The sequence below is a fragment of the Apteryx mantelli genome, chromosome 7 (assembly GCF_036417845.1).
Source record: "Apteryx mantelli isolate bAptMan1 chromosome 7, bAptMan1.hap1, whole genome shotgun sequence".
Lineage (NCBI taxonomy): Eukaryota > Metazoa > Chordata > Aves > Apterygiformes > Apterygidae > Apteryx > Apteryx mantelli.
Window position 1 is genome coordinate 20,167,751 of NC_089984.1, and position 27,275 is coordinate 20,195,025.

General features: G+C 36.4%; 1 protein-coding gene across 1 annotated transcript in view; it reads right to left on the reverse strand.

Moving 5' to 3' along the window:
• The window catches only part of ADK (adenosine kinase), a 302,259-nt gene that overhangs the window by 137,803 nt on the left and 137,181 nt on the right, over nucleotides 1-27,275 (reverse strand). The window contains 2 exon segments of the mRNA XM_067299898.1: nucleotides 20,367-20,475; nucleotides 24,819-24,991. Coding sequence (XP_067155999.1) covers nucleotides 20,367-20,475; nucleotides 24,819-24,991 — 282 coding nt within the window.

Below are 27,275 nucleotides of genomic sequence, written 5' to 3' on the forward strand. Positions count from 1 at the left end.
TTAAGAAAAAATACTTCAGATTTTCCCCTGAGAACATATACTTGGTATTTATGAGGATTGTTGTATTATGAGCAGTGATGCAAAGGAAAAAAAAAATACTGAGGTAGTGACAATATTGCTGCCAGCCATTATTACTTTCAAAGGATGGATTGCTTCAGATTGCAGAGTTCAATTCAAAATATGCACATTATCTTTTGGGGTGTTTTCCTATGGGTGGTAACCTACAAGAGAAGGAGGAGGCTGTCAAGTGGATGCATTTTGCCACAGAAGAAACCATCGTGACACACCACACCGTAATATTCAAGCTAGAACAACTCAGTTCCTGCTAACTTAACTACTCTGAATGTGGATGCTGCCAAGCTCTATGGCAATACTTCTAATTCTTTCCCACATATAATTATGTGCCCCAAAAGGATCGATTAGCTTTAACATAACTACTCAGGAAAACATTTGGGAGAGTGACTTAGATTACTGGAGAAAAAAAACCTGGAAATGTGCCCCAGAAACTTCTGTGTCGCACATGAGAGAGAGTAGTGTCAATACCTATGTAGTAACTCCAGTGCTATTTTGCACATAATGGGTCCACCCTCCCTCAACATAAGCAAACTTGAAAGCATCAGCTTTAACTTGGGAAATGACCTAGACTTGCAGTGCAGATGTACATGATGTCTTTGCATAGTAACATAGGGCCCTTTTAGGAAGCACTCTCAATTCAAGTGCAAAAATGCTACATTCAAATTTATTACTACCAGGTTATGTGGGTAGAATTACTACCAGGTTATGCTGAAAATGTATTCGTGTAATTCAAGCACAGATAGAAAGAAGGTGGGAATGTTTCTTTGGGTCAAAACAGATTAGATTTGTACAGAGAAAGTTGTAGAACAGGCTTTCAGAACAACCAGCCAGGATAAGATACCTGCACTGTTTACATGGTGTTGCCACTAAGATCATATCCAAAGAAAAAAAAATTAAATTTAATGCTGTATAAAGGCTCGTATGTTCTTCTGAGGACTGGGCAAAAATACAGCCCATCCACAGCTCACAGAAGCAATGCTCAGACTATTTGACAAACCAGCAATACGGCAGGAAAAGCGTGCCACATGCACCACTGTATGCCCGTGTTCTCCTCCTCCACCTTCCCCTATTTTCTTCCTAAAGTTTTTGTTGATTGCTTTGTTATGCTTAGCTATAAAATTAACCCTACAAATCATAAGTGGTCTACACAACAGACTGTATGAATATTTGCTGCTGTCCAAACATGGAATGATTTGTAAGGTTAATTTTATATCCTCATTTTGAGCAAAGCTGCATGCAATCGCCAGGGTTAGGTGTAGGAGGACATTGCTGGCGTACAACAGTATATGGCGATATAACTCTTTTCAGGATATCGCTGAACCTTTGCAAATCAATGACTGTTCTGGCATTAAGCCATGTGTAGCAACCCACATTTTATGATTAACTTTTTTCTTTTTTTAATCTATTGCCACTGGATATACAATCATTCCAGGTTGTTAAAGGTAGTATAAGTCCACATTCTTGAGAGAAAGTAGACATACCCACATATACAAATCCTTTGCAAGTTGCTAAACAATGTAAAATAAAACCACTATAGCAACTATATTTTTTTTAAAAAGAGATTTTCATGCCTATTTAAAAATGGGGTAAAACAGTGTAAGCAACATTGATTTTTCTTTTTTTGGCATGGAATTTTAAACTTCACAAAAGCTAGTCTATCTAGATACTGCCTACAAAATGGCAACCTGATTTCTGGGAAGTACACACTCTTTCCTTGGTTTGTCCTCTTCTTAAGTGGCAGCACCATGTCAGACACACCAACTCAGGTCTTGAGATAGGTACTATTCTCACATGGTGTCAATCATTTGGATTCCTTTCTCCTTTACCCTGCCAAGATCTAGATGATTGTGGGGTGGGGTGGGAGGGATCTTGTAATAACTAATTCTCCATTATTAGAATATTTACATAGTTCTGTCTTAGTTCTTCCATAGCCATTCAAATGTGTAAAGAAGTCTGTCTGTTTTTTTATTTGTTTTAAATATCAAGGGCTCAAACTAGGAAAAAAGGACACTCCCTCAAGCTTTACCTACTTGAGGCAAACTCATTGCTCAGCAACTACAAAAAAAGCAAATAAAGAGTATATATAAAGTTTATAAAATAATTCTGAATAAATTGCAATCATACATCCTTATCTGAAATGCAGTGTTCAGCTCTTGGGAGCCAGCATTGGGTCATCATGATTACAGGCAGACCCAGCGTGGAAAAAGAGAGTAAGACGACTGGGACCTTTCAGTTTAGAGCCAGGATGTCATGAACAGGCGAAAAACAAATATTACTCACAAAATAAAGAGATATAATGTTCAACATACTAATAAAAGCAAAGAAGGATAAAGTTACTAAGAGAAAATAGAAATCTACACTCACATGCTGTATTTGGGCTTGTCCACATAGGAAGGTAAATATACAGGAAACTAGACTGTAACACCGTACGTACTCCACAGATCCTGGAAAGGTCATACTTGGGTTTATCCATATTTTTAGTATGAAAGTAAATCTTACATCACTTTCAGAGTGGTGTGCATTAAGAGTATTCATGCAATAGTAGAGCAGCTACCATACTATAAATTTACGCTCTTATACACTATGTCCTAGCTTCCTTCTGCAGGCAAACCTTAAGACACTAAGGCCTTTGTGCACATCAGCCCATTCCACTTCAAAAGCTAAATTCGTTACCTCACAGTCTACACACACTAACAAGATCCATATGGGGAATAGCCTGGCATTCTAAATTCCCATCATTGCTTACTCTGTGACAAGTACCGGACATAAACACCTCCATTTTAGAAAAAACACCTAACTTCTAATATCAGGAAGGGCATGGAGAATGTGAATAGAGAACAACTGCTCAATGTCTCTCAAAATATGGGGACAAAGGGACATCAAATGAAATTACCAAGTGGCAACACACACACACACTCTTGAAGTGTATGACTTGTTATCTCAGGATGTCACAAATGCTAAGCACTTTTAGAAGCTCAAAAAACTGTTAGTTACATTCATTTGGAAAAAACCCAGCCCTCAAGAATTCTTGAACACCACGCTACCACCTTTACCTGAGGAGGACCTTCAGCTGCAGATTACTGAAAGCTGAGAGAGTATTTCATGCAAGCATCACTATACAATGGCCATGTTCTCCAACTCTTCCCTTAGCGCTCGTCTTGCTCTAACAACTCTTTCTCAAAAGAGTTGCAAACGTTGTTCTTTTTTTATTTATCATTTATATTTCTTTTTTCTGCTGTTGAAGAAAATATTTTCTGAGAAAATAAATAGTACCTAAATGCCCGTTTTATATATGTTTAAATAACTATTCTAATGAGAGTGATGTAACGGGCAGAAAAAAAAGCAGTTTATTTAATCAACATCATTGATTTAAAGCAAATAGAGGGGATGAGGTTAATTCTCTCTTTTGGACTTAACAGGAAAATCAATTAGAATAACTTTGCCCAACTTGTGCTTGAACAGTTTTTATTAAATAATGTCAGTATAACTTTGGAGAACACCTTAAACTATCCAGATCAATTAGAGCACAAAGTAGTCCTAAACAAAGCACTGCTGAAAGTAGTTCAACTCCCATTCAGCTAAAACAACTGTCAATACTCCTGCTATGTCACAGCTGGAGCAGCATGGCCACCTCTGAAAGAAGACTTATGCAGTCGCTTTCCGGCCAATTGTAGAGTAAACAGCTATAAATGCTTCTAATATCAGCTTCCAAGATGATAACAAATGTTGTGCATTTCATAGCAAGTCAAGTCATTTTTGTCATGTTTCACATGCACACCATTGCTTGGGAGAATTTACTTAATCTGCAAGAATTTCCCTAAACGTAAATCCATTTTGACAATGAAGCAAGCAGAAGATGTACTTAATTTCACGTTTGGATTGCTAGTAACTGAAACTTCTTTTCTGAAATGAAATTACCTTTTCTGCTTTCTTTTTTTTTTTTTTTTTAAGGATTAGCTTGCTGAAGTCAGATGATAAGCTATCTTCTTATTAAAAGAGGAATCCGCTGTAGCATTCATATTAAAAATTCAAATACTTATTTTGACTATATGGCACACCATGTTCAACAAAATTTTAATCAATAAGTATACAGTATAGTCAACATAATACATCAAATATTTAGATCTAAACGTATAGGGTGGTCTCACAAGCATATAACAATCCCTTATAACAACCTATACCAAGCTATATACCAAAAATAGGAGAAAAATTACATCTAGATTTATTGCCACATTTGAAGCACCAATCACATGCACTCACATTAGCGCAAGGCAAATCAACCACTGCTGGTCTAGGGCTCTTAACAGCAAACAGTTACTGAACTTCAACCACATACGTCTGGGGAAAATGATTTGTTTGCTTTATTGTGCTTAACCAATGGTATCCTTCCAGGAAAACCACACTGTAAACCAAATGGGGTATCCCACATCCTAACAAAGTTTCTTGAATATGTTGAATAAAAACACAAGCAATTTTACCACAGTGCACTGAACTCCTTTATAATGTGCTCTTTGCCCCCTCTCATTTAATTTTGCTCCATATTGTGAAAAATGCCACACCTCCTATGACAACAACTGCAGAAGGCAGCACTATTGCCTCCTTTAGATGATTTATGAAGTTCACGACTCCGGTGTTAAAGGCCTAACCATGTGACAGTGGGTACATCTTCCTGCATATCATCAACAGGAGAAATTCTGAGATGATGAGAGATTAATTTTTATATTTTACATCAACTAAGCAACAGAGAGCTTCTCTGTGGCAGAAACAAATTAAACTATAAAATGAATGACACAGTATAGAGAATCTTGTCACAAAGGTGGCTGAGGTCTGAGGAGATCAAAAAAAGCATCTCTCCGGAGACTAAACCAACCACCTTTGCAGCATAAGTCCTCTGCTTCCATACCCTTGAAATCTAGGATTTTATTGCTAATATGGCAGTAATCTTTTTAATATGACAAGTTAGAAGGAACAAAGATGACAGATGAATGAAATCTGATTTTTCTGGCTTATTATTACCAAACCAGCAGAGTGTATTTTGGGGCTGAAGGATCTGTGTAGTGTTTATTTATTTGGAACACTATGCCAAACGAGGCTATACAAAACAAAACAAGACAGATCAACTGTATGGGTGTCCTTTTATAATGCATTTCAGACAAAAAATACTTGATACCAGGCATTAGAAGCAAAGAGCTTTCAGAAAATAAACAAAGAAATAGTAACGTTCAGTATAAAAAAGCATATATATATAGTGTCTTGGATTTTGAGAAAGCAATCATCTCATCAGAGGTTCCGGTAATGAAAAACTTTATGTCAATTACAAAACAAAATGAGTTATTAGTAATAATCCTTAACATCTGGGTAGAACTGGTTAGTTTGTTATGTATTCTCAACCATTTGTGGCTCTTCTGGCAATAAAAACTACTGACATGGAAGATGAACCCACAATGTTTCATAGGATTTCTAAAAGTTTCTTGTTCTTTTTACTCAAGAGAGTACAATTTGAGAACCGCTTTTATGCCTGCTCTAAAACTTATTACTCATTTGTCGGATCAGGCAAATATTAACTTCTTCTAATTTGCACAAGGCTTATTTTTGAACCATCATCTGTTTCAGGGCAATCATCGTTTCTGAGTATTGCTAGGCAAACTTATCAGTGAAGGCAAACAGAACTCCAAAGCAAACATTTCTCTTGTAGAATTTATAGCTAACACGCTTTACGCATTTCATCAAAACTTCCATATTTAGCCAGAGCTCTTCAACTTGAAGGGACTATAAATACCTCTTAGGTTTAGCCCAAAAATCTGTACAAATTGTCCTTAAGATCTTACCTAAATTATAATCCAAACTTATAAATTTATGATTGTCATAAACAGTATTTAATTTTATTTCAATTAAAATAATTAAGGCACATACACAAAACGTAAGAGTACACACAGTGTAACTGATTTTTCTTTTTATTCTGCTGTGGGCTACTGCTGCCATTCTAGTATAGATGAGTCAGCCTGTAACACTGATTTTCTGCCAGTGGCTATATCAACAAACCAAGGTTCTTATTATTTCAATCCCTCTTTTCTTGTTGTACTAAAAACATAAATTGATTTCCATTGGACATTCTGAATTGGCAAAAACAAGAACACACATTTGCTACCTAAGGGGCACGCTCAGTACTAATAAGACTTCTTTGGTTTTGTTTTTCTTGTTTAGCAGTCTTTCAGCTCTCAGTGGAATCACTGCCCGAGTAAAGATTTCCAACTCAGGCCACATATTTTCTATTAATTTAAAACTAAAAGCAACTTACTATTAAAATTCTAAAAATTGAAAACTTAGCTGAAACATAACAATAGGACAATGCAGCCTTGTAAAACTGATGCAATATAAGTATTATCTATTTGCAATAAAATGTAAATGATTACTTTTAACATTACTATTTATAGTGCTAATAAGAAAGAAAAGACAAGATTATGACCAAATTTAGAATTTTGGAACAAACTGTTACTGGCTTTAACATACTGCTCAAGTATTGTTAGGAGGAGTTAAAAATGCATTTTCAAAGCCCAACTGCTGCGCCGGCTGCATATGCACACATGCATTTATGTTATGTGCAGGGAGGAGCAAACGAGCAAGTTTTAAGGCTTGCTAGTCTCTTATCTGAACTGGATGAAAAGAGGAGAATGGGAGGAAATGTGGCAGTGCTCTTCCTTCCTGACAATATGTCAGTCAGGATCAAAATACCACATACTCTGTCAAATGCTGTATGAATTATTCTCCCAAACTGGAAAACAAGAGGAAGCAAGGAATAAACTGATTCTGGGTTAAATATATGTTGATTGTGATTCAATTACGGCCTTTTACGTCAGCTCAGAAAATTAAACTCTTATCCTGCTTAGCATGCTAGCTGTTGCCTCCTACATGTGAGAGTCTAAATCTACTCTTAAAATGAACATATATTTACTTGCATATGAATATACATTCATATGCATACTACTACATTTTACAGTCACATTTTAAAATTATGCCCTCAAGGCTGATATGAACTGTAGCATCTCTTTCCAGTTGGTAATACAGGCTTATGATAATTATGCCCTGACCAAGTCTATTTTCAAACATAAACCCAATAGCTTTATCAGGTCAAGTGTGGAAAATACAGTACATACTCTGCCATGATTCACAAAGTATGAGCTGTGCTTTACTGTATTCATACTATCACCATATACCTGAAAATAAAATACTGAAATATGTGGATTTTTTTTATGTAAAGTATTAACAGAAGCAATGTAATAAAACGCCCAAGAGCATTTTTTCCTAAAATCTATCTGAAGATTTGTACTTCTCTTTTTCACCTCTAACACCTTTGTCTTACTATCATTTTCATTTTTCTTCTCTCACTAGGAAGGGTGCAAATGATGAATCCTGAGAACTTAAGAGCAGCCATACTAAACTATTGAACCAAAGGTCCTTCCAACCCAGTATCTCACCCCAACAGCAGCCACAAGTGGATGGCCAGGCAAGAGAAATACAAGAGAAGCATGTACAATACTTGTCCAGCTGCCAACTATTTTCAGAGTAGACAATTTCCTGTAGAGACATTCAGTTTGCAAGAATCAAGTACGCTTCTGATACTCTTTCCTGTCAGCTCAGTGGTGATATGACTACTGGCGATGTGAAAATTAGCAGACACCATCAGATTAGTTATTCGTCCACAAGCTAGCCTCCAGAGCTATACCTCCCTCACGTTCCTCAGTTGCGTAATTTCTGCAAACCATTCTGAGCTGTCTTTGCTGCTGAGCCACTGTCTTTCAACCCTTGATGTCACTCATCAACAGAGCAGTCAGTAATCCCTTATTTTAAAAGAACAGAATTGAAATTAACCTTTCCTACAGATGAGATCAATTCAACCTAATGCTGAACAAAAGACTGTTTGGGTGAACAGATGTCTTGAAAAGACAGTGGCATGCTTGTAATTCTACATTCTATAAAACAGGAAATTTGGTTAGGGAGTTTGGTTGAAGTTAAATATTAAATTGATGCGCTAGATGAACTGAATAAAGTAGAGACTGTGCCTCTAATTATAGGGTACTTTTTATTAGCCTTTTCTAGTATTCATCTACCAAATAATAATACTGAATGTTTTCTGTTTTTCCCTTCACCACTGTACAATATCTGAAATCAACTCCGCAATTGGACAGATTACTATGTGGACATGTTTGCTCAAAAAAAAGAAAGATACCTGCTTTCAATTCTACTGGCATAATTTTGTCATCAGGCTGCTAAAATTATTACATTCATATTCTGAAGATTTGGGGGCTTTGTAGTAGAAAGAAGTTCAATGCTTTCAAATTAATTAGAATTCAATGATTTTATTTAATGTATTTCCCATGTGACCATTCAAACATTTTTATTCTCTTTTAATACAAACCTCGCAGTATCCTCATAGAAGGCCATTCTAAAAATGTTATCATTTCTGCTCCCCTTCCACAAACTACGATTTACACTCCTGCTGTTGCTGAGAAATGCATTAAAGGCAGGTCACATGATTGCACTCATGTCAACAAATGATGGCTCAATTAGGCAGATAAGAATCTACAGCCCTCAGCAGAATCAGCCTTCAGCCCACTCGCAGCAGCAGCAGAAAGCAGCACTTAGGGACAGCACTAGTTCTGAAGAGTGAACACTTGCTATCTTTTATAAATGCTCACTGAAAATTTCTCTTTTTCTCTTCAGAGAAAATTGGGTCCTTCACATAGTTGAAAATTTTCAATCCCCTGCAGTTTGTAAATTCAGCCACTGTTTAAATATTCAGTTCATGATTAAAATCAAGAAATGGTGAGAAACTTTAGTTTTAGCACCCTGCTTGACTAATTCTAAATCTTCTGTTTGAAATAAAATATCTGAATAGATTTTAAAAGCAACAAACCCTCCCACCTTTCTTAGGTTTTTACTCCAGTCCTCAAAGGAGAGGGAAATTCATATTTAAGGATGAAATTCATTCTTACCTTGCTTCTCTGTGATCAAGTGTTTTAAGAACTACCTATACAAAGAATGCTAATGATAGCATGCCCAGATGTAAATGCCAATGTTCTTGTGGGTGCTCTCAATGGATGATAATGTTGTTTCTTCTCCATTCTGATTCTTCACACCATCTTCCATGCCCACCATCTCTATGTCACAATTCTGCTGAATTCCTTAATTTTAACCCTATCGCACACAGATATCTATCAAAATACCGTGCTCTCTCCCTTCAGGACATGTAGAGAAAGCAAGAGACAGAAAATTCGGCACGTCCCTTCTTCCTGCCTTTTCTTTTCTTGTGTTCGACTCATTCTTTATGATTTTGCAACTCTTTACTATGCTTAGCCTCTACTTTTCACAAAACACCTCTATGTTGTTCAGCACCAATTATGCTCCATATGGTCTTAAAAAGACATGTTCAGAGGCATATGCTGAGGCATATTTCATGCTAAATACTGTTGACTGCGCTCCCCACCATTTTCAAATTTGCAGGAAAGTATTGTTGTATTGCATCTGGCTATACCATAGCTGGCCAAAAAACTATTAAGAGCGGTGGCATCCTGCAACAGAAATTCAGTGACTTTAGCATTAAAAAAAAAAAAAAAAAAAAGTAACAAGGCTTTTCACCTACAGATCTTCAAGGACTAGGCATTATTAGTCACATATTACACATTGGAAACCCCGTGATTTATAAAGGGAATTGCAATACCTATGGACCATGAGGTGAGAGTATCCTGATATTTATGATGAATGTTATGGCCTAGCACTTATCTAATAATTTTGCCAGAACAACTACATTTTTTAGAAATGTGGAAAAAAAATATTGTCCTTAACCAACACAACAGCCCTGCCAATAAAAGCTGTGGTGCAACCACAATTAGCCTGGAAAGGAGAGAGCATTTCTGCTGGAATAGCAGCTGGTATAAACTGTATCCACACAAAGGTGCTTTTGCCAGAGAAAAGTGTAAATCCTCATGAGGGTTTTCGACAACAGCTGCATCAGCAGACTCCTTTTGCAGACAAACCGTAGTGCCCTTAGCTTTTGTTTACATCAAACCTTTGCAACGCTTAGTACTGGTGTTTTTATCTTGCTGTTCGCATCAGTGAATTGTTGTTTCATTAGTCAAGCCCCACCATGCTGGTCTGGATATGCCTTAGAAAGGGTTAGCACCTAGCTACATTTCCCTGGTGTAGAAATTTCTTCCAAAACAGCACTCATTACTTAATTACAGAATTTAGTACTTTCTTAAGTGTATCTTCTTTTAAAACATAGGGAGAAAAAAAAAAAAGAAAAAAAAATCTGTCTTTTGATCCAAACCAGAAAGTCTGAAACACATTTACCAAGTGGGTGACCCAGCACACTGCTGATTGAATATTTGCCTGGAGGATGAGAAGTATTAAAGACACACCACAAAACCTGCTCAGCCCTTTCCTTAGGGCATAGTTCTGTTCTTTAAAAAGAAACTCAGAAAACATCACGAAGATCTTGACAAAAGCGGATCTCGGGGTCCAAAGGCCCTTTCCTCTGTTGCACCAAGGCCAACCCAGAATTCATCTTATGTCCTGTAACTTCTTTCAAACGTACTTCCAGAGTCTGTTTTAGGAATCAGCTAATTTTTTTTTCAAATGGACCTGATAACAAACAAGGCTGGCTGGACTCAGCCTTCCTGCCTCTTAAGGGCAAAATAATATATTACAAGGTTGTAAAAGCCTGACCTGCAGGTCTATTAAAACCTATGTTTAATATGTTATCACTAAAAATCTGTGCAGAAGCATTTTTGCAAATACACATTTGCTATGCACAACATAGCACACTACGATCTACTTGACACAGATCTTTAGGATATTGATAAGCTATGTTATAAAAACAATTTTATCTTTTAAAATGAGAATTATTACTTGTAGAGTCTAAAAGTAGTCTTCAGATTCTTATCCTGCTTGCAACCCCTGATATTTCAAAACACCTCTAGTCTACTGCAAAGGTCAATGTCATTCTAAAATTCAGTACAGTTCAGTTTTTGAGCTATGAAGATGCATGTATGAATCACTTTATGCTATGTATACATATTTTTAACATTCTACAGTTTAAGTGCAAAAGTTATTGCCTCTGAAATAACAAGCACAAATTTGACCATTCTAGAATGCTCATTTCAAAGCAAAGGAAAAATATCACACCTTAAAACCACAGTGTACGTGATATTGGACTGCTGAAAAACTTGAACATTATAGGAAAAAAATCCACTGGAGATGTACCATCTGCACTTCCATCCATGCCCAGTACGCATTTTTGTTTTCATTCCCTTTTGCCAAAAATCAGTAATCACAACTTTTTGCAGGAAAAATTACAGTTGTATTTAAACAACTGCACTGTCCCTGTTACAGATGTTAATGGTAAATGAAGCTATTATTTGACCTTCAGACCAAATAGTGGGCTATCTCAAACAGCTTAACTCTCAGCTCTCAAGTTGCGTGCATGCACATGCAGAGTTTTTGCGGTTACAGAAATTAACCTTTTTCATGTAAATCAGAGCACAATTGATGCAATATTTATATGCTGTTTTTAATGTGGCAGTTGATGACACCGCCACAAAGAGTACATTTTTCAGGGTTATACAGACTGCAACGTCTTCATGTGTTAAGGAGCCCAACTCTTTTGGAAGGAAGATGGAACCCTCAATTTCAACCAAGTGTGCACAGTGGCAACTACCTGCTAATAAATAAAATAATAATAAGCTACCTGCTAATTTTGGAAGTCAACATCCAAAATAAGCAACAGTTACCTCAATGAATTTGAATTCTCAAATGTCAGATTTTAGTCTTCGGAACAGTCCTAAATGAATGAATTATATTTTAACCTTATCAGATAAATACTGAAAACAAAAATGATTCAAGATAGAAGCGAAGCTATTTCAGTCAGAGCTTCAAACTCCCAGATTTGCTGGTGCTTTAATTTTGAGATTTTGCTCTGACAAAGTTGACATGGTAACAGACAAATTCTTCTCCTCTTGCAAGGATAGCATCTCATGGAGCCTGACAGGCAAGAGGACCTGCAGTAAAAATCTCCCTTCCGATGCACTCCCCTCACCTGTTAGGGCAGGAAGGCTTCTCCTTTTTAATTTGCAATTAAATCGCGTGTTAAGTCTGCGCAGCCTTTACCTATGGGTGTTAGGGCTGTGTCCCTGCAGGCAGAGCGGTGCCGGCAGCACCCCCCGGCGGCGGCAGCGCCCTGCTCAGCCGTGCAGGGATGCGCCTCACCACCAGCGCGCCAATCCAGTATTTCAACAGACCCACAGAATCTACTAATGAAATAAAAGCATGCCCTTTCCCCTCTTTTTAAAAAGCAATATACATTTAAAAGGGAAGTGCAATCACAACCATTACGTCAATGAAAATTACATGCTGCGTTTATCTCTGTAGGTATCTGTCAAATGCAAAGCACACACAACATCTTCAGAGTAATAATGATGTTTTATCATTTTAATTACAAACACTTTGAAAATAATCCCTAAAGTGTACCAATTGGGGTGGTCTGAATTAACAGTAGCTTGGTAGCCCAAGGGTAGCAGAAATAGATTGAGCTACCAAATTTCATAGCAGTTGTAGCAGCTGTCTCCTTGCCTCAGGGAAGCCGGGTATTTAACAAAGCAGCCAGCCTGGCATTGGCATCTGATCAGTAACGTGTGTGGGGCTGGGCAGACTATGTGCGCTTCCATTGTTCCGCTCTTCGGGAGCAGTTCGCAGAGCTGCGGCGCCAGCTCGCCTTTACAGCTCAGCTCCTGTATGCTCACTTGCAGGTACTGCAAATGGATATTTTCTCACTTATCGCTTGCTATAAGTAGCAAATACTGTCTTCAAGGTGATCGATGAAACATGACAGGATTTAAATGTCAGGGTCAGTTTCCTCCCCATTTCTGTGCCAAAATTTTGCTGAACTGTCTGGATGAGTTCTTCTAATTGGGGAGCAAAGTGAATGCCCATTTTTCCCTTAGCAGAGGATATAGATTATTTGGAATACCAATTTATTAAAAAAAAAAAAAAATCATTTCCCCAAGTTTGAATTTAGGAGGGAAAATTTCTCTTCAGGAAGGAAGGCTCAAATAAAAAATCCAGCTGTTGGATTGATTTTTATACTTTTAATCCCACAATAGCCTGACGGTTTGGATACCCACTGGGGGTAAGAGAATCTCAGGTTCAGAAAATCTGATTATTGGTAAAAATCTTAGTTAGCATGCTTTATCTAAAAAAGGCTTGATCTCGGGGAATAACCATAGTGCAAACAACAATATTACTCCGAGGTCTGTGTTTGAACTTCATACAGCCCAAAAGACCCCCCACGTGGCTCTTCTCTCTTTCGTTCTTTAAGTATACATCACAAATTATTGGTGCTTGTTGGCAGAGTTCAAATCACTGAACTCATTGCAAATAGTCTACTTCAGCTAGAAGTACATTCTTTTACTCTATCAAATCCATCTGAGGTAATAAGACTTGATGTTTTATTCAACAGAGCTGAGGAAAATTGTTGCACAATAGGTTAATTCAAAATGGCAGCATAGAAAATGCATCTGTCAGTGGGGATCAAATTACAGGGCAAGCTCCTCTCAATGCTTAGAAAAACAAGTCTGCAGTTCTGCAGATTATGTGCATGTGTGTGTTTAAAGGGGTGGGAAAGGAGCTAAATATCTGAGCTAACCTCCAATTAAAGTCAATCATAAAAACAGCCAATTTAATGAGTACGGATTTCTTTGGGTAATTATAACACCAACCACTTTTTTTTCCCCTCTCTTTTAAATCTGTAATTCTGCCTTCTTGTTATTGCTTGCTTTGTCATTAATCGCCTCAGGAACTTGATTTCCTAGCAACAGACTCTGCCACCAAACATTTGGCTCCTGTTCAACATTTTCTTTGTGAAAAATGGCACCGCTATTGCCGCCTGGCTGTTGCAGCTAGACTGGCTGTGTAAGTGCTCTAATAATGCATTCTTCTAAAAAAATAAAATAAAAAAATCACATGATAAAAGGAGCAATGACTGAGCTTCACTAATTACTGTGCTGAAGAAGTTTATCTGCAATTTAAAGGCTACTGGGCTAGGAGGAGGATGACAGAGGAGGAAACATGCATACTCATCACATAAATATAATTAATAACTTAGGGGTGAACATTTACAAATAAATATTTTTACCAAGTTAGACAGATTCCTATTAATTTTCTGCTAGGGAGAAAGGAGGTACAATCTTTCTTAAAAGTTGATGATGCATTTTTCTCCATGAAGTACAAAGCATTCATCTTCACACAATGACATTCTGAGGATCAAACTTTGCAAAAAAGGAAAACTAGAAAAAAGTTTCTGATTCACTTTTCCATCTAAATTACTTTAAAATCCCAGTGGCAAAACTATCGCTGCATGAGAAGCCACATGCGCGATGGTAGCACAAAGGCACACCACACCCGCAAACATCACCGAGTGCCACAGTGCCTGCTGGTGGCACCTCACACACAGCTCGTGTTCACGTTTTGATCAAAGAAAAAAAACCTGGGAATTTCTCTATTTATGAGAGAGAAAGTATTTTTCCCGCATTTGTTCTGCAAGCCAGTAAATGACAGATTTGTTTCCTGTCTCGCTACTGAACCTATCCATTTTTCTCTCTAAAATAACTGCGTCGCATTTCCTCTGTCGCTCCAAGGACGCCCAGTTTCACAAGATGGTGGTTTGCAGGAAGACAACATTATCCTAGGCCAGCAAAGAAAATGCCACAACTAACTGTTGCTAGCTGAAGCTTTTTCTTTATGGTCAATACAGACATTCAAAATTATGTCTTCCCAGCCATAAAACCTAACCATTGACGTGAGAAATATGGTTTCACATGTCAAATGGCATACACACTGATGCCAGAGCACTATGGCAAAAGTTATTAATGGAAAAAAAGCTATTGAGGAATTACTCAAATAAATGACTTTTTAGGGGGTATTTTGATTCCTGCCACACTCTGTGCATGTCACTCATTTCCTATGATGCATACGTAGACCCAGCATATCTGAAAGGAAAAAAAACCTATCATAATCCGTTTTAAATCATCATAATCATCATAGCGGTGAATTACAATAAAAATGCCTTCATTGAATATGCTTCTGAAAGTAGGAGACAGCACAAAAGAAATTTCATTTTATACTTAAATTGTTACAATAATCAACATTTTTTCCTCAAGCAGAATAGCCAAAACCCATGTAAAATACTGTAGAATATTATTTAAGCTTTGATACACATTGCTGACATCAAGCTTATGTTTTGACAGACTCATGTTGAAACCAGATAATTCCCCCATCAAGCTCACTACACCACCACAGTATCTCTCTGCTTAGACAAGCGCTTAGGCATTAAAAGAAAATAAATATAAAAATACCACAGTATTTGTTGAAATGTACCAGGGTGTTTGGGCTTAAAGAACTTCTCTTCTAGCAGATAGGTATATTACAGGCAGTTCATTAACACGTGCTGCAACACATGACATTTCCTACTTGAAACACAGCCTAAGACCAGAATACATGGTCTTAATCAGAACTGTCATTAACATCAAAATAAGCTAGACTTGCCATTAACTTCATAAACATAAAGAGATGCTGAGGGTAGTGAAAGTAATTTAATCGCCAGCAAAAAAATCTAAGCAGTATTAGAAAATTTTATACTAAATGCAATGCAACTGAAGGACTTTATCTCTGAGAAATTTCTATTATTTACTACAGGAACTTAGGAGAAAGGAATGGTTTAAACTTTTTCAGATTGTGAAATAGCAACAGCCCATGCAAAGGTGCCTGAATGAAAGCATTACCTCCTCTGAGCAAAAGGTTATTTGGAAATATTGGAATTGAGCAATCCAAAATTCAGCTGCTTAGAAATAGATCTTAGGGCTACAAAAAATTTTCATTGCTCCACTACTCTACCTACAACAGGTACCAAAGAAGCTAAAGTTTTCAGATGCTGTCAATGCAAAAAGCTAAGAAAAGGGATCGAAGTGGGCAAAAAGGAAGGTGCAAACTTGGTCCCTCCCCTCCTTCATGAGCCTCTCATAAGCATGAGCTTCACAATGGCAATGCAATACCTTTCTATACCAAATGGATAGACAAGTCTATGTATATACTATACAGAAAAGAGACATCACTGATAACTGTATGTTAGACCTTACTGTTAATAACAGTTTTTTAGCATACAAAATATGCCTATGAAATACTATTTCAAAGACAGTCCTTAACCAACAGTCTGTTATTTTCCTTTGTACAGAAAAGACACATAAATATTGTTCTAACAGAAGATCTGGTTGGTTTGGGGGAGTTACAACCCCCCTCCTCCCCCAAAAAACAACGAAGGAACTTCTAAGAATACATTTATTACTTAATCGCCAAAATAATATTACCAGGAAGTGACAGTGCTTCACCCACTCAGCACCTCTACCTGCAAACTTTAAATGAATGCAGGTGCAGGAGTGAAGGACAAATTGAGTAAAGCTAACTAACCTGGGAGAAATAAGGATGGCTGACTGGAACACGAGAAAAAAATACATCCAGGGAAGCTACACTTTTGGCAATAGTGTTCAAATACAGACAGAAAGTTAAAATTAAACTGGCCACATGAGAAAGCAATATAAGTTGCTACAGAGTTAAAATTCCACAAGGTTAATTGCAACTTTTAATAAAGGAAAGCATTTTTTCCTTTTGCATTTTCTTCCCAATATCAAAGGACAAGTGCAAAATTCCTTATTAATATACAGCAATGTGTAGGTGCTAACTGGAGTCAAATGACAATTAAAATCCTCCTCACTTTCTTCTGTTCTCCTAAGTATTTCTTATCAGCTTTTTTTTAAATCAAAAAACTTGACAATTGAAATGTCTTTAAATTCCAGACCTTCACAACATTTGAAAACTAATGACTATAGACTCCAAGTAGTGTCCAAAACTTTGAAATATTTGTGTCAGAGAAACTGACAGTGTTTGGTCAGAAAACTGAGTACTAGCAATTCCCATAGATTTCAGTAGGCACGGAAGACTGATGATCTCAACAAAAAAAATCAATATATGTTTTAGAATTCTTATACAGAGGCCTACATAAATACAGTAGTGCTACCATCAGTTTATTCAATGTCTCTGAAAATAAGACAAGTAACGTGCTAAATATGGATTTAGATCACCCAAGTTTGTAAGATGTAGCTACAATACATAAGAATTCTAAAATGCAAGTCCTGATAGAAAGCAAAGATCCACCGAAAGAAAGAAAGAAAGAAAGAAAAAAAATAAAGAAATCAGACACACAAAAGCCTCTCATTTAGGACTGTTTTGATGTCAGTCTATGTTCCGTTCACAAATTCAGAATTGTCTTTTCAGTATAACAATGTTTAGTTTTATCAGAACTCTCAACTTATTTCGAAATAAGGAGAAAGTCTGAGGAAAATAAATTTTCTAGCCCCAGTAGGAACCAACATAAAATCCCTCGCAGTGAATTCTAATCAGACCCCAGCAGTACAGCTAGCTGATCCACAATGAAATTAATATGACAGACTGGAAGATACGATGTCAATGGTAGAAATTACTACAAGTAGATGAATTCAAACTGGAGAAAGGAAAGAAATTGCATGGAGTATGATGGTGCATGTAATCTATCTTAAATGATAAAACCTGGAATAATTTTAAGGAACTAAAATGCACCTTTTTAAGTTTTCCGTCTTTGAGAAAGCTGGGGCAGCCTCTCTGCATTTTGCTTCTATCTATGATTTACAAGGTTCTATTCTTTGCTAGTCTTTCTCCAATTTGTCTGGCTGATCTGATTACCAGATGGCTTAAATAAATGTATTGTGTTCATTGAGGGTAACAGAAGTTCTCTTTCAGGGTTCTGTCATGGGTTCACTATCTTTTCCTTTGTACCTATTCCCCCCTCTGTGAACTGATTAGATTTCAGAGTTAAGTTTCATCTGAGGGCCATTCTGCTGAATGCAGCACTGGAAAGCATATTATCTATTCCCAGAAGCATGTACAGATGACCACAGGATATCGCAGACCTGTCCTAAAGCAACAACTGCCCTACTCTGCCAAGCAAATGGATTGCTTGATGATCTCAGGACACGGATTTCCAGAATAAATATCTATCATTAATAGACATCCTAATGCATTCTAAGAAATAGGTGACAGTTGGCTAGAAAGAAGCAAATAAAAAGCAACATATGCACAGTGGAAAGCCAAGGAAAGTAACAAGATTGAAGTGAAGACAGACACAACAGTAAAAAACTAATGACCAAAAGAGCTACCCCATACCTCAAGAGTGGTAACTGCTCTCTACACAGTTTTGTTTAAACTGGTAAACTGCTACAAAACTGAGCATAAAGAAGCTAAATGAAAGAAAAGGGCACACAAGACCACGATGGCTTTGTGGCATGAGGGAATGGGTGCAGTTCTACACATTGTGTCCTTTCTTTAAATATTCTTACATATGGGATCTATAATCTGAAGTGATAACACTGTCCCAAAATTCTCCTAAATAAGACCATCAAGTGCATTTGCTACAGGTGTGGACCAGCTCCTTCACCTAAAAAATCTCCTCTTGCAACCAGATGTCTCATTAAACAGAAGTCCATTTTGCAAATGTTTAATACAATTTATTAACACTTCACTGTTATTTATTTATCCATTAAAATATGAACACCTTGGGTTTTACTTTCAGTTTAGCAGAATAATTCTATGTCTCTTGGTCAATACTTGGATGCCATAGAACTGGCATTTGAAGAACGACTTTCAGTATATATCAAAATCTGTACAGTAAATCAGCTAGTCAAAATTAAAGTGATAAAATCAACTGAACACAGAAGAAAGGTTTCAGACTAAAATAAGATGAAGACTACGTGATAAAAAAGCCAAGTCTCTCTTTCACCTCATCCACTTCCCCTGAAGCATCTCCACTAAGTCCAATTTTTCTAAATTATATATTGGAAACTTCAGTGGTAATTATATACAAGCATGGTAAAATACAAAAAGCTTAGTGCAGCATAGCTTTTGGTAACATTTGTCATTCTTCTTCTTCTTCTTCATTTAACAATACTCTTAGCCTTTCTATAATATTTAGCCCATAGTATTAATTCCTAACCATGGCATTCAGGACAGACTGAGATATAATTATTGAGAAATGAAAACAGAATACGCTTGAAAAACAGAAATTAAAAATCAGTAGACAAAAAAAACTTATCTATTTTTGCATGTAGCACAGACATATGGCAAGAGCAGCAGGATGTATTTTCTTTGTATACTGAGAAGGTTGTAACTATTTTTTGATAGTTATAAAGGGGCAGTCTTGGCCATACACAAGAATCAATAACAACCATGTAAAGCCTACAGCAGTGCACACTAACAGGCTGTAGGAGACATTAACACTAGCTATAAGAAATAACTGTATTTTGAATGAACTTGTTCCTCCTGGATAATCAATTTTTTACACTTCTTACCAGCTGTTCCCACATAGCTCAGGTAGTGGAATGGAAGCAGCTGTCATACAGAACACATACATTATATGCACATTATGAGGTTTTAATCTATCATAGATGTTTTATATCTGCTAATTGTGATCAGTTATATCAACTTGAGAGCAAAATGAAAACAAATTCACCACTTACATCTGGGCAAGATGCAATTTGAACAAATACACTAATCTGGCTTGATTCATTCTTGAATGGTTAAAAAAAAAAAAGTCATACTAATTGTGAATCTACGAATGCCCCATCCCCCAAACCACTTTATTCCATATAAGATTTCATCATTAAAATCAGTTTGCCCCACCGCCCACATTCAAGAGATTTGTCACAATCATTGTTTCCGAAATATTGAGTTATAAGGTGCCATAGTAATTACTATGGAATAAATAGCAATTAAGATTGTTCACACAAATAAGCTCAAACTGTTTGCAGTGAATAATTATGCTAATAGTGTTTTTCTACATAATTTGTGCATCCTTCACAACAATCTACTAGCAAATGTGAAATGTAAATTTGATGCACTACTACAAAAGCTCTCAAAATGTTTGGTTCTTATGATTTCTCCCACTAATTTAAGAAAGCACACAACTAAAACATACTTCTACATTTGTACATTTAAGGTTGAAGAAATCAAACTTTGCTGAAATTGAAGCAGTGATTTTCTTTCATCATATTCATGAGAAATCACCCAAACCATGTGCAATAACCACCTTCATTGCTTAAGTCTCACAGACAATGCTGTAACACAAACTTTCACAATTTGAAAGAAGCTGAACTTACTGCTATATAATAAACTTTGGCCTTTTCCACCAACTTCCAGTTCTTCTCCAAATCAAGATGCTTTTCCTTCTTATAGCAATTAGCAGCAGCAAGGTTAGCTACAAGAGACCTAGAAATGATTAAAACACAGGCATTAGATCCTCCTTTATTACTACTGCAAACTTCTCAAAGTACAAAAATTCTCAAAGATAATCAAAGACTCTCCGGAGCATGAAAAAGATTTACAAAGAGCACTGTGAAACACACATTTGGCCACTTCAGAATATTTATTTTTAAAAATTAGTATATTTAAAATCCACATAGTTTATATTATATATTATTATATTTATATTATTATATTATATTGCTCACACTACTTCATTTGCTTAGAATCAACCTTTTTATAGTCTGCAATCAATTCTCTGTACATGGCATAATACCCTCAGATGTTCATTAATTCTCTTCTAATACCCAGTATCTAAACTGGAGTGGCTGCTTTTGTTTATAGTCTAAAAACCACTGCCCCTCACCAGGACCAAAAGATTATTGGATATGTATGTCTTGCCATTTTGCTTTTCCAATGGATATTTGTATTATTAAAGAAGTTCTTAGTTACACTTATATTTCCTTCAGCACATGAGTAAACTACCACCTGAAAAAGGGTCAAGTTGTTATCCTAGATGATGAAAAGTAAAAAAACTTTAGCCTTGCTATGCATTACTGGAAAACTACCAACAACTTATTTGCACTTAATTCTTTCCTAAGAAATTATAACATAAGACATGGTAACACAACTTCCATTAGCAAGAATAAGAGACTTGTATCATATTTACTTATTGCATTTAGGATTTATTCTATTTAACATCCTCACCTGCAGACATTCAACCTTATGAAACACATAGAAGTTATAGCTGCACTGCTAAAAGCAGTTGAGCAAGAGAATTATGCACGAGCTTTTAATTGTGGCTACCATGATTAAATCCTTCTGTGCCACTTCATTATGAGAATGTTCAATAATATAATTTAAAACAAGCAAAAACACGAAAAGAATCTCTTACAATGACAGCGACCAAATTTTCCTATAAGCTTTCTGAAACGTTTGTTGCCAGCCATTCCTGTAAATTAAATAGATTATCAACAGCAACACAAAAAATTTACAGGCTAACTTTTTCTGAATAGATTAAAATACATAGCAGAGTTCTGCTTCATTTCATGCCTGAAGGAATACTCTTGGGGCCTATCTCTTTAATTCTTCAGAAGGCCCTATACCCAGAAGCCAAAGAAAACTAATGTGAATTTGCAAAAAAATAAAAATAAAAATAAATAAATAAATAAAAACCCTCCATAGCAGCATAAGAAGTTCTAATTCTTGGTGAATAAGAGTATTTTCAACTCACTGACAAGAAATCCACAGAAGGACCAAGTAAATCTAAGAAAGACATGTGCATAACCAGTAATTTGTATAAACCAAACTTAGAAAGCAAATTAAATCTCTCAGTTTTGGCAACTTATAAATATCCATCAAGGACCTAGCTGGAAAAATCTTCTCTATCTACATGCATTCAGGTTGATAAGTGAAAAGCAATTAGGTTTCAGAAACCTAAGCAAAGACTGTTTATAAGTTTGCTTTCACTTATGACATGCCCTTGAAACTGTAAACCTGGTTCTCAGTGGCTACAGCCAACTGCGGAGATGCTCTGCCTGTGATGTGTAGTAAAAGATCATTACAATGAAGGCAAAGCACCAAGCTTTTCTAAATTAAAACTGTGCAGTAACAGCATTAAGCTCAACACGTGGAATGCAGAGAAGGTAGATGTTTTTCAATGAAATGTGGTAATTGGAGACAGCGACAGTGCTTCCAGTCTAACAGCTTCATGGAGACTCTGTGTGTATATGCGCGTGTGCACATATATGAGCAAAATGTACAACTCAAAGTCAGATTATGATGAAGTCTAGGTACTATTTAACAGTTTAATCATGTGTTAGTATTTTATTGAAGAGTCCTGAAAAAACAAAGCATATTAGTATTGTTAAGTTAGAGAATTTAGAGCGGTAATCTCCAATTAGCTGGAACCTTCTTCTGCAGAAAGCTAGGCAGACTTAGGAGAAACAAGAAACGCTCATTTTAGGGCATGTGGAGCATAAATTTGCACAGCCACTTACTGGGAAAAACAGCAGTGCTATTTACCAGCTTCCAGTTCTCCAAAAGAGACAAGAAATCTGAACTACCTGAAGAAGGAAGTTAGCGCATGCCTTAATTGGGATAAAGGATTAATCAATAAATAGAGATATCAACTGGGGCCAGATTAGAGAGAGTCTTACAAATCAAGAAAATGTTGAAAAATCAAAAAACAATCAGAGGGAAATTAAAGGTTGAGAATACATTATGGTCTCACCATAAGAGAGGGGTTTGCACAGTAAACCCTTTAGTGGCGGTCTCTTTCCCCCCGCCCCCGAGAAGGGAAATTAGTCTCTTGTACTCCGTGTAGCTGAAAGCACATTCTAAAACAATGACTGAAGCCACTATCACTAGTATTTGAGCAAACATTTGATATTAAGAGAGAGAAAAGTGATTTATGTTAGCAAATCAAAACTACTGCTCAATAAATTGTTACCATTTTAAAGTAGTACTTGCGGTCATTTTTATGAATAAATTTATCTAAATTATCACATTCCATTAAGATGCATGGCAAAAAAGCATATACTTGTTTTGAGTTCGTTATGTTGGTCTATTGACAATCTTGACTTCATTTCCCCATCACGTCATGTAGGAAGTGGTGACTGCCACAAGATGCACACACAGACTGCGTGACTGAGGAGAGAATTGCAGAGCACAAACACCTTTATTTCATGTCTCCTTTTTGCAAAACTGAATACAGATCCTAGAGATGAAGGCAGAAGTCTGTAAACATAATTAATGTGAGAACTCCAGATGAAGATAATGAACTTCTTTTCTGCTTTGAGTATGTACATTCATTCCTTAGAGTAAGATATTCTTTAGGACTTTAAATTGGGAGGGATTGGTTGATAAGCTGGAGGACAGGGCTATCTGTCATTCAGAGGGACTTCAGGAAACTGGAGAAATGGGCTGACAGAAAGCCTGAAGTTCTAAAAAGGCAAATGTGAAGTCATGCACCTGGGATGGAATAACCTCATGCAACAGTATACACTGGGTGCTGACAGGATACAAGGCAGCTCTGCAGTAAAGGACCTGGAGGTCCTGGTGGACAAGACATTGAACACGAGTCAGCAGTGCACCCTCACAGAGAAGGTTAATTGCATTCTGGTCTATATGAGCAAGAGCGTAGCCATCAGGTCAAGGGAAGTTATTGTATTCCCTTCTATTTAGCACTTGTCAGACTGCATCTGGAATACTGTGTCCAATTTTGGGCTTCCCAGTACAAGACAGACGCTGACATACTGCAGTGAGTCCACCAGTGAACCACCAAGAGAGTTAGGGGGCAGGAACACACAACACACGAGGAAGGGCTGGGTTTGTTCATTTTTAGGAAGAGATGGCTAAGGGGAGACCTTACTACTGTCTTCAACTACCTAATGGAGACTTACAGAGACTGTGGAGTCAGACTCTTCTCGGAGATGCACAGTAAAAGGGTAAGTTCCAATGCTGTGAGTGGTGGAAGAAAGAAGAAAGGGAAGGGACACCCTCCAGATAAACTCCTGTTCTTTATTATCTCTTTCTGAAATTCTTGTTTTTATTAATTTTATTACAATATCCAAAATGGATACCCTCAGTAAGAGTTTTTTTTTTTCCTTACAGAACGCTCTGAAACACAGAAAATAACACAAAGACCATTGTCCATAGCCTACTACAAGTAAATAAGATTGAGTGCATCAAAGAGCTCTGGAGAAGTAATTCTGATAATACAGAGGTCATATAAAAAAAGCAGCAAATGAAAAAATGAAAGACGAGATTGAGAAGAACTAATTAAGATCTAGACATAAAGAATTACAGTTCTTAAATGAACTTCAACTGCGACAAAAAACTCACTTTACTTCCTCCTGTACAAAATCAATTTAACCCTTCTAATCAGGTTATATACTGACATCTCTCCTATTTAAACACATTACCTTCTGAAGTATTTTCTTCACTTAATGGAACATGCCAATCAACTCTCACATATGCTGCATAAACATAGTTGCTAACCAACTTTTGTTTCCTACATGTCTTCTCTCATCAGAGCAGCTGAACAATTTAAAACTCAGAAACAAGAAGTGGCTGTAGATTATTATCTCACATTTTTCTACCCTATTCTCTGATATTCTCCAAATGCAGAAGAAAAGAAAGGCCCAAATTATGAGCCAGGTAGCCCTGTGTTGTCTCAAAACTCATGCTAATAGTTTCTTTACTATACCAACTACAATTTCTAAAAGGTCAAATATTCCAAACAAGTTAGATTCCGCACCTATGCCCATTGCACTCATATCTTAAGAAAAAAATTAAATGCACCTGACCTGTTATCACTAGTGATACATGCAGCACAGGTTCCTGTTGGCTCTTCACTCTGCTCATAGTAATGGGCATCCACATGAGCTTCCTCAGCCTTCTTCTTTAAGATCTCCCCAAATTTATCTTTGCCAATGCACCCAAAGAAAGTTGCAGCTTTGTACGGGCTCTGAATCATCCACTGCAGATTGAAAAAAAAAAAACAAAAACAAAAACAAATATAAATAGTTAGCATGCTTGATACATTATTTGCCATTTTTTTCTCTCCAGTTGCCATATTTAATTCTTTGCCTACAAAGCACTGTGACATACAAAGATCCTACAGAACACTTCTATGCCAAGTAGAAAACATCAGGCACCTCAGCTGAGACATGACCAACAAAGAATAAAGAACTTATCTTAATGGTCCTGCTGAATATTTAATAGCTAGCCTAAAACTCACTTAAGTACATGCAACTGACTGCATATCAAATAAAGTAGGTATGAAATACCTTGTAAAAACATAATAAAAAAGTTCCCTTGCTCAAAGGAGATGCCCGTACACTTGCATTCAATCAAACCGAGAATGGTATTTTTAAAGGAAATTTGTAGAAAAGCAAAAATAAAATAGAGGGAGATGGCAAATATAAGGAAAACAATTCGTTTGAGAAATCTAGAAAGAAACATTGTGCAACATTCACAATATATATACAAAAACTAAACAGTATTGAAAATAACCTTTTGTGTCTACCATTTAATTATATGCAAATAAAGGAAATGCTCCCCATTCACATTGTTAAACCACACATGAAAATATCTATCTTCAACTTTATTGAGAGCAGTTCTGTCACTTGATTTGTAAAGAAAGAACATAGCTGCATCGTGTTGCTAAGGTGCTGGGTTATTTTATAAAGCTTCTCTTTTATTAATACTAAATACATATCATTCAACTGTAAATGTAGCTCCATTTTGTATTAAGTTAAAAAAAAATTGCATTTACCAGCAAAGTAAAACCAAGAGTGAACTAAAAAAAAAAATACACGTGAAGAAACAATCACAGGCCCTAGTCTGCTGGTGATGAGTCAACCAACTGAAGTCATTATAATTCCCTCTAATTACAGCCAGAAAGCTTATCCACTCAATCTATAGTATGAATTAAAGGCTACATCAATTTACTGCTATGCTAAAACCCTACTTATAATTGTTTCCTAATCAAGATTTAAATAAATGATAATGTCTCCATTACAAATCAGCATTAGTGGTATCTGTGGGTTGTAGAAAGGTCAAGTAACTGAGTTGCAAATACATGCTTAGTCACATCTTCATTACTTTCAGCTCCAGAGGGAAAAAAATTGCTTTAGTCATGCAAAAGTCTTCATTAATAAGGCAAAGGTGGATAAAAGTAACAAGGTCTCTTTCCTGAAGCAATTTAATATGCATCAAGTTTAAGGCCAAAAAAATTGTGTTGTCAGATGGCGGCAGCGTTCAATCTCTCATTCTTGAATGGCATACTAGACGTGCTCTGCTGATCTATTCAGTATCATTCTAAATTAATACAAATTAAACCTCTAACAAGTAAGAGATCTATCTACAACACCCTTGTATTTTACATAGAATACTTTGCAAAGTGATAATTTAATATTTTTTAGAATATTTTAGAATATTTTTTAGTAGTCTTTTATATTGGGAGGTATGGTTAAGTAGAACAGATTATTTAACAAGATTAAAGATGTTGTGACCTACTGTAAGGAATATGGATTTAGTTTCCAGATTGATAAGGACAGATTTGAAGCCTTGCATCCTGTGTTGAAAAGCATGCCTTACTCTCACAAATAACAAGAAGAGATCACTTTGAACACCATACACAAAATGCACCTTAGGCTTACAACATTTTCTCAAATTACATAACTTTTCCATCCTTTATATATAAGTCTGACAACATTTGGAGCACTAGTAAGTAGTATTTCACATACATTTCTGTGAAAAAAGAATTCCTGTTAAAATATCAGTTTTGGTTATTGGCAGCAGCTCAGTTTGAATTCAGATGTGATACATGCCATAAATAACTGTGACAGTCCTTACTTTAAATACAAGTTATCCTTCAGAATCAGAAGTCAAGATCTGGAGTTTCTTGAGACAAACCTCTGTATATTTGTACAGACCACTTCTTCTATAAGTAGTAGTTTCTCTCATACTGATGATTATTTTGGACATGGGTATTATATGGTGGGGAATATCCCCACTGTAGAGATATTCTTTCCATTTGAACATCTGAACTAAGTTAAGCACTGAGGAAGACAGAAAAGCAGCGTTCCTATTAAGATCCTCTTCTCATAGATCTCCAGTTACAAATACTCCCAGCTCCTTCCTGGAACGATCTCTGTATACTCCCATAATGACAGTAACGAGGTCTCGCTAGTTGAGTAAGAATTCCCAACTGTTCTTCCTTTACCTCAGTTAAAAGACTACATATTGGTAAAGGAATA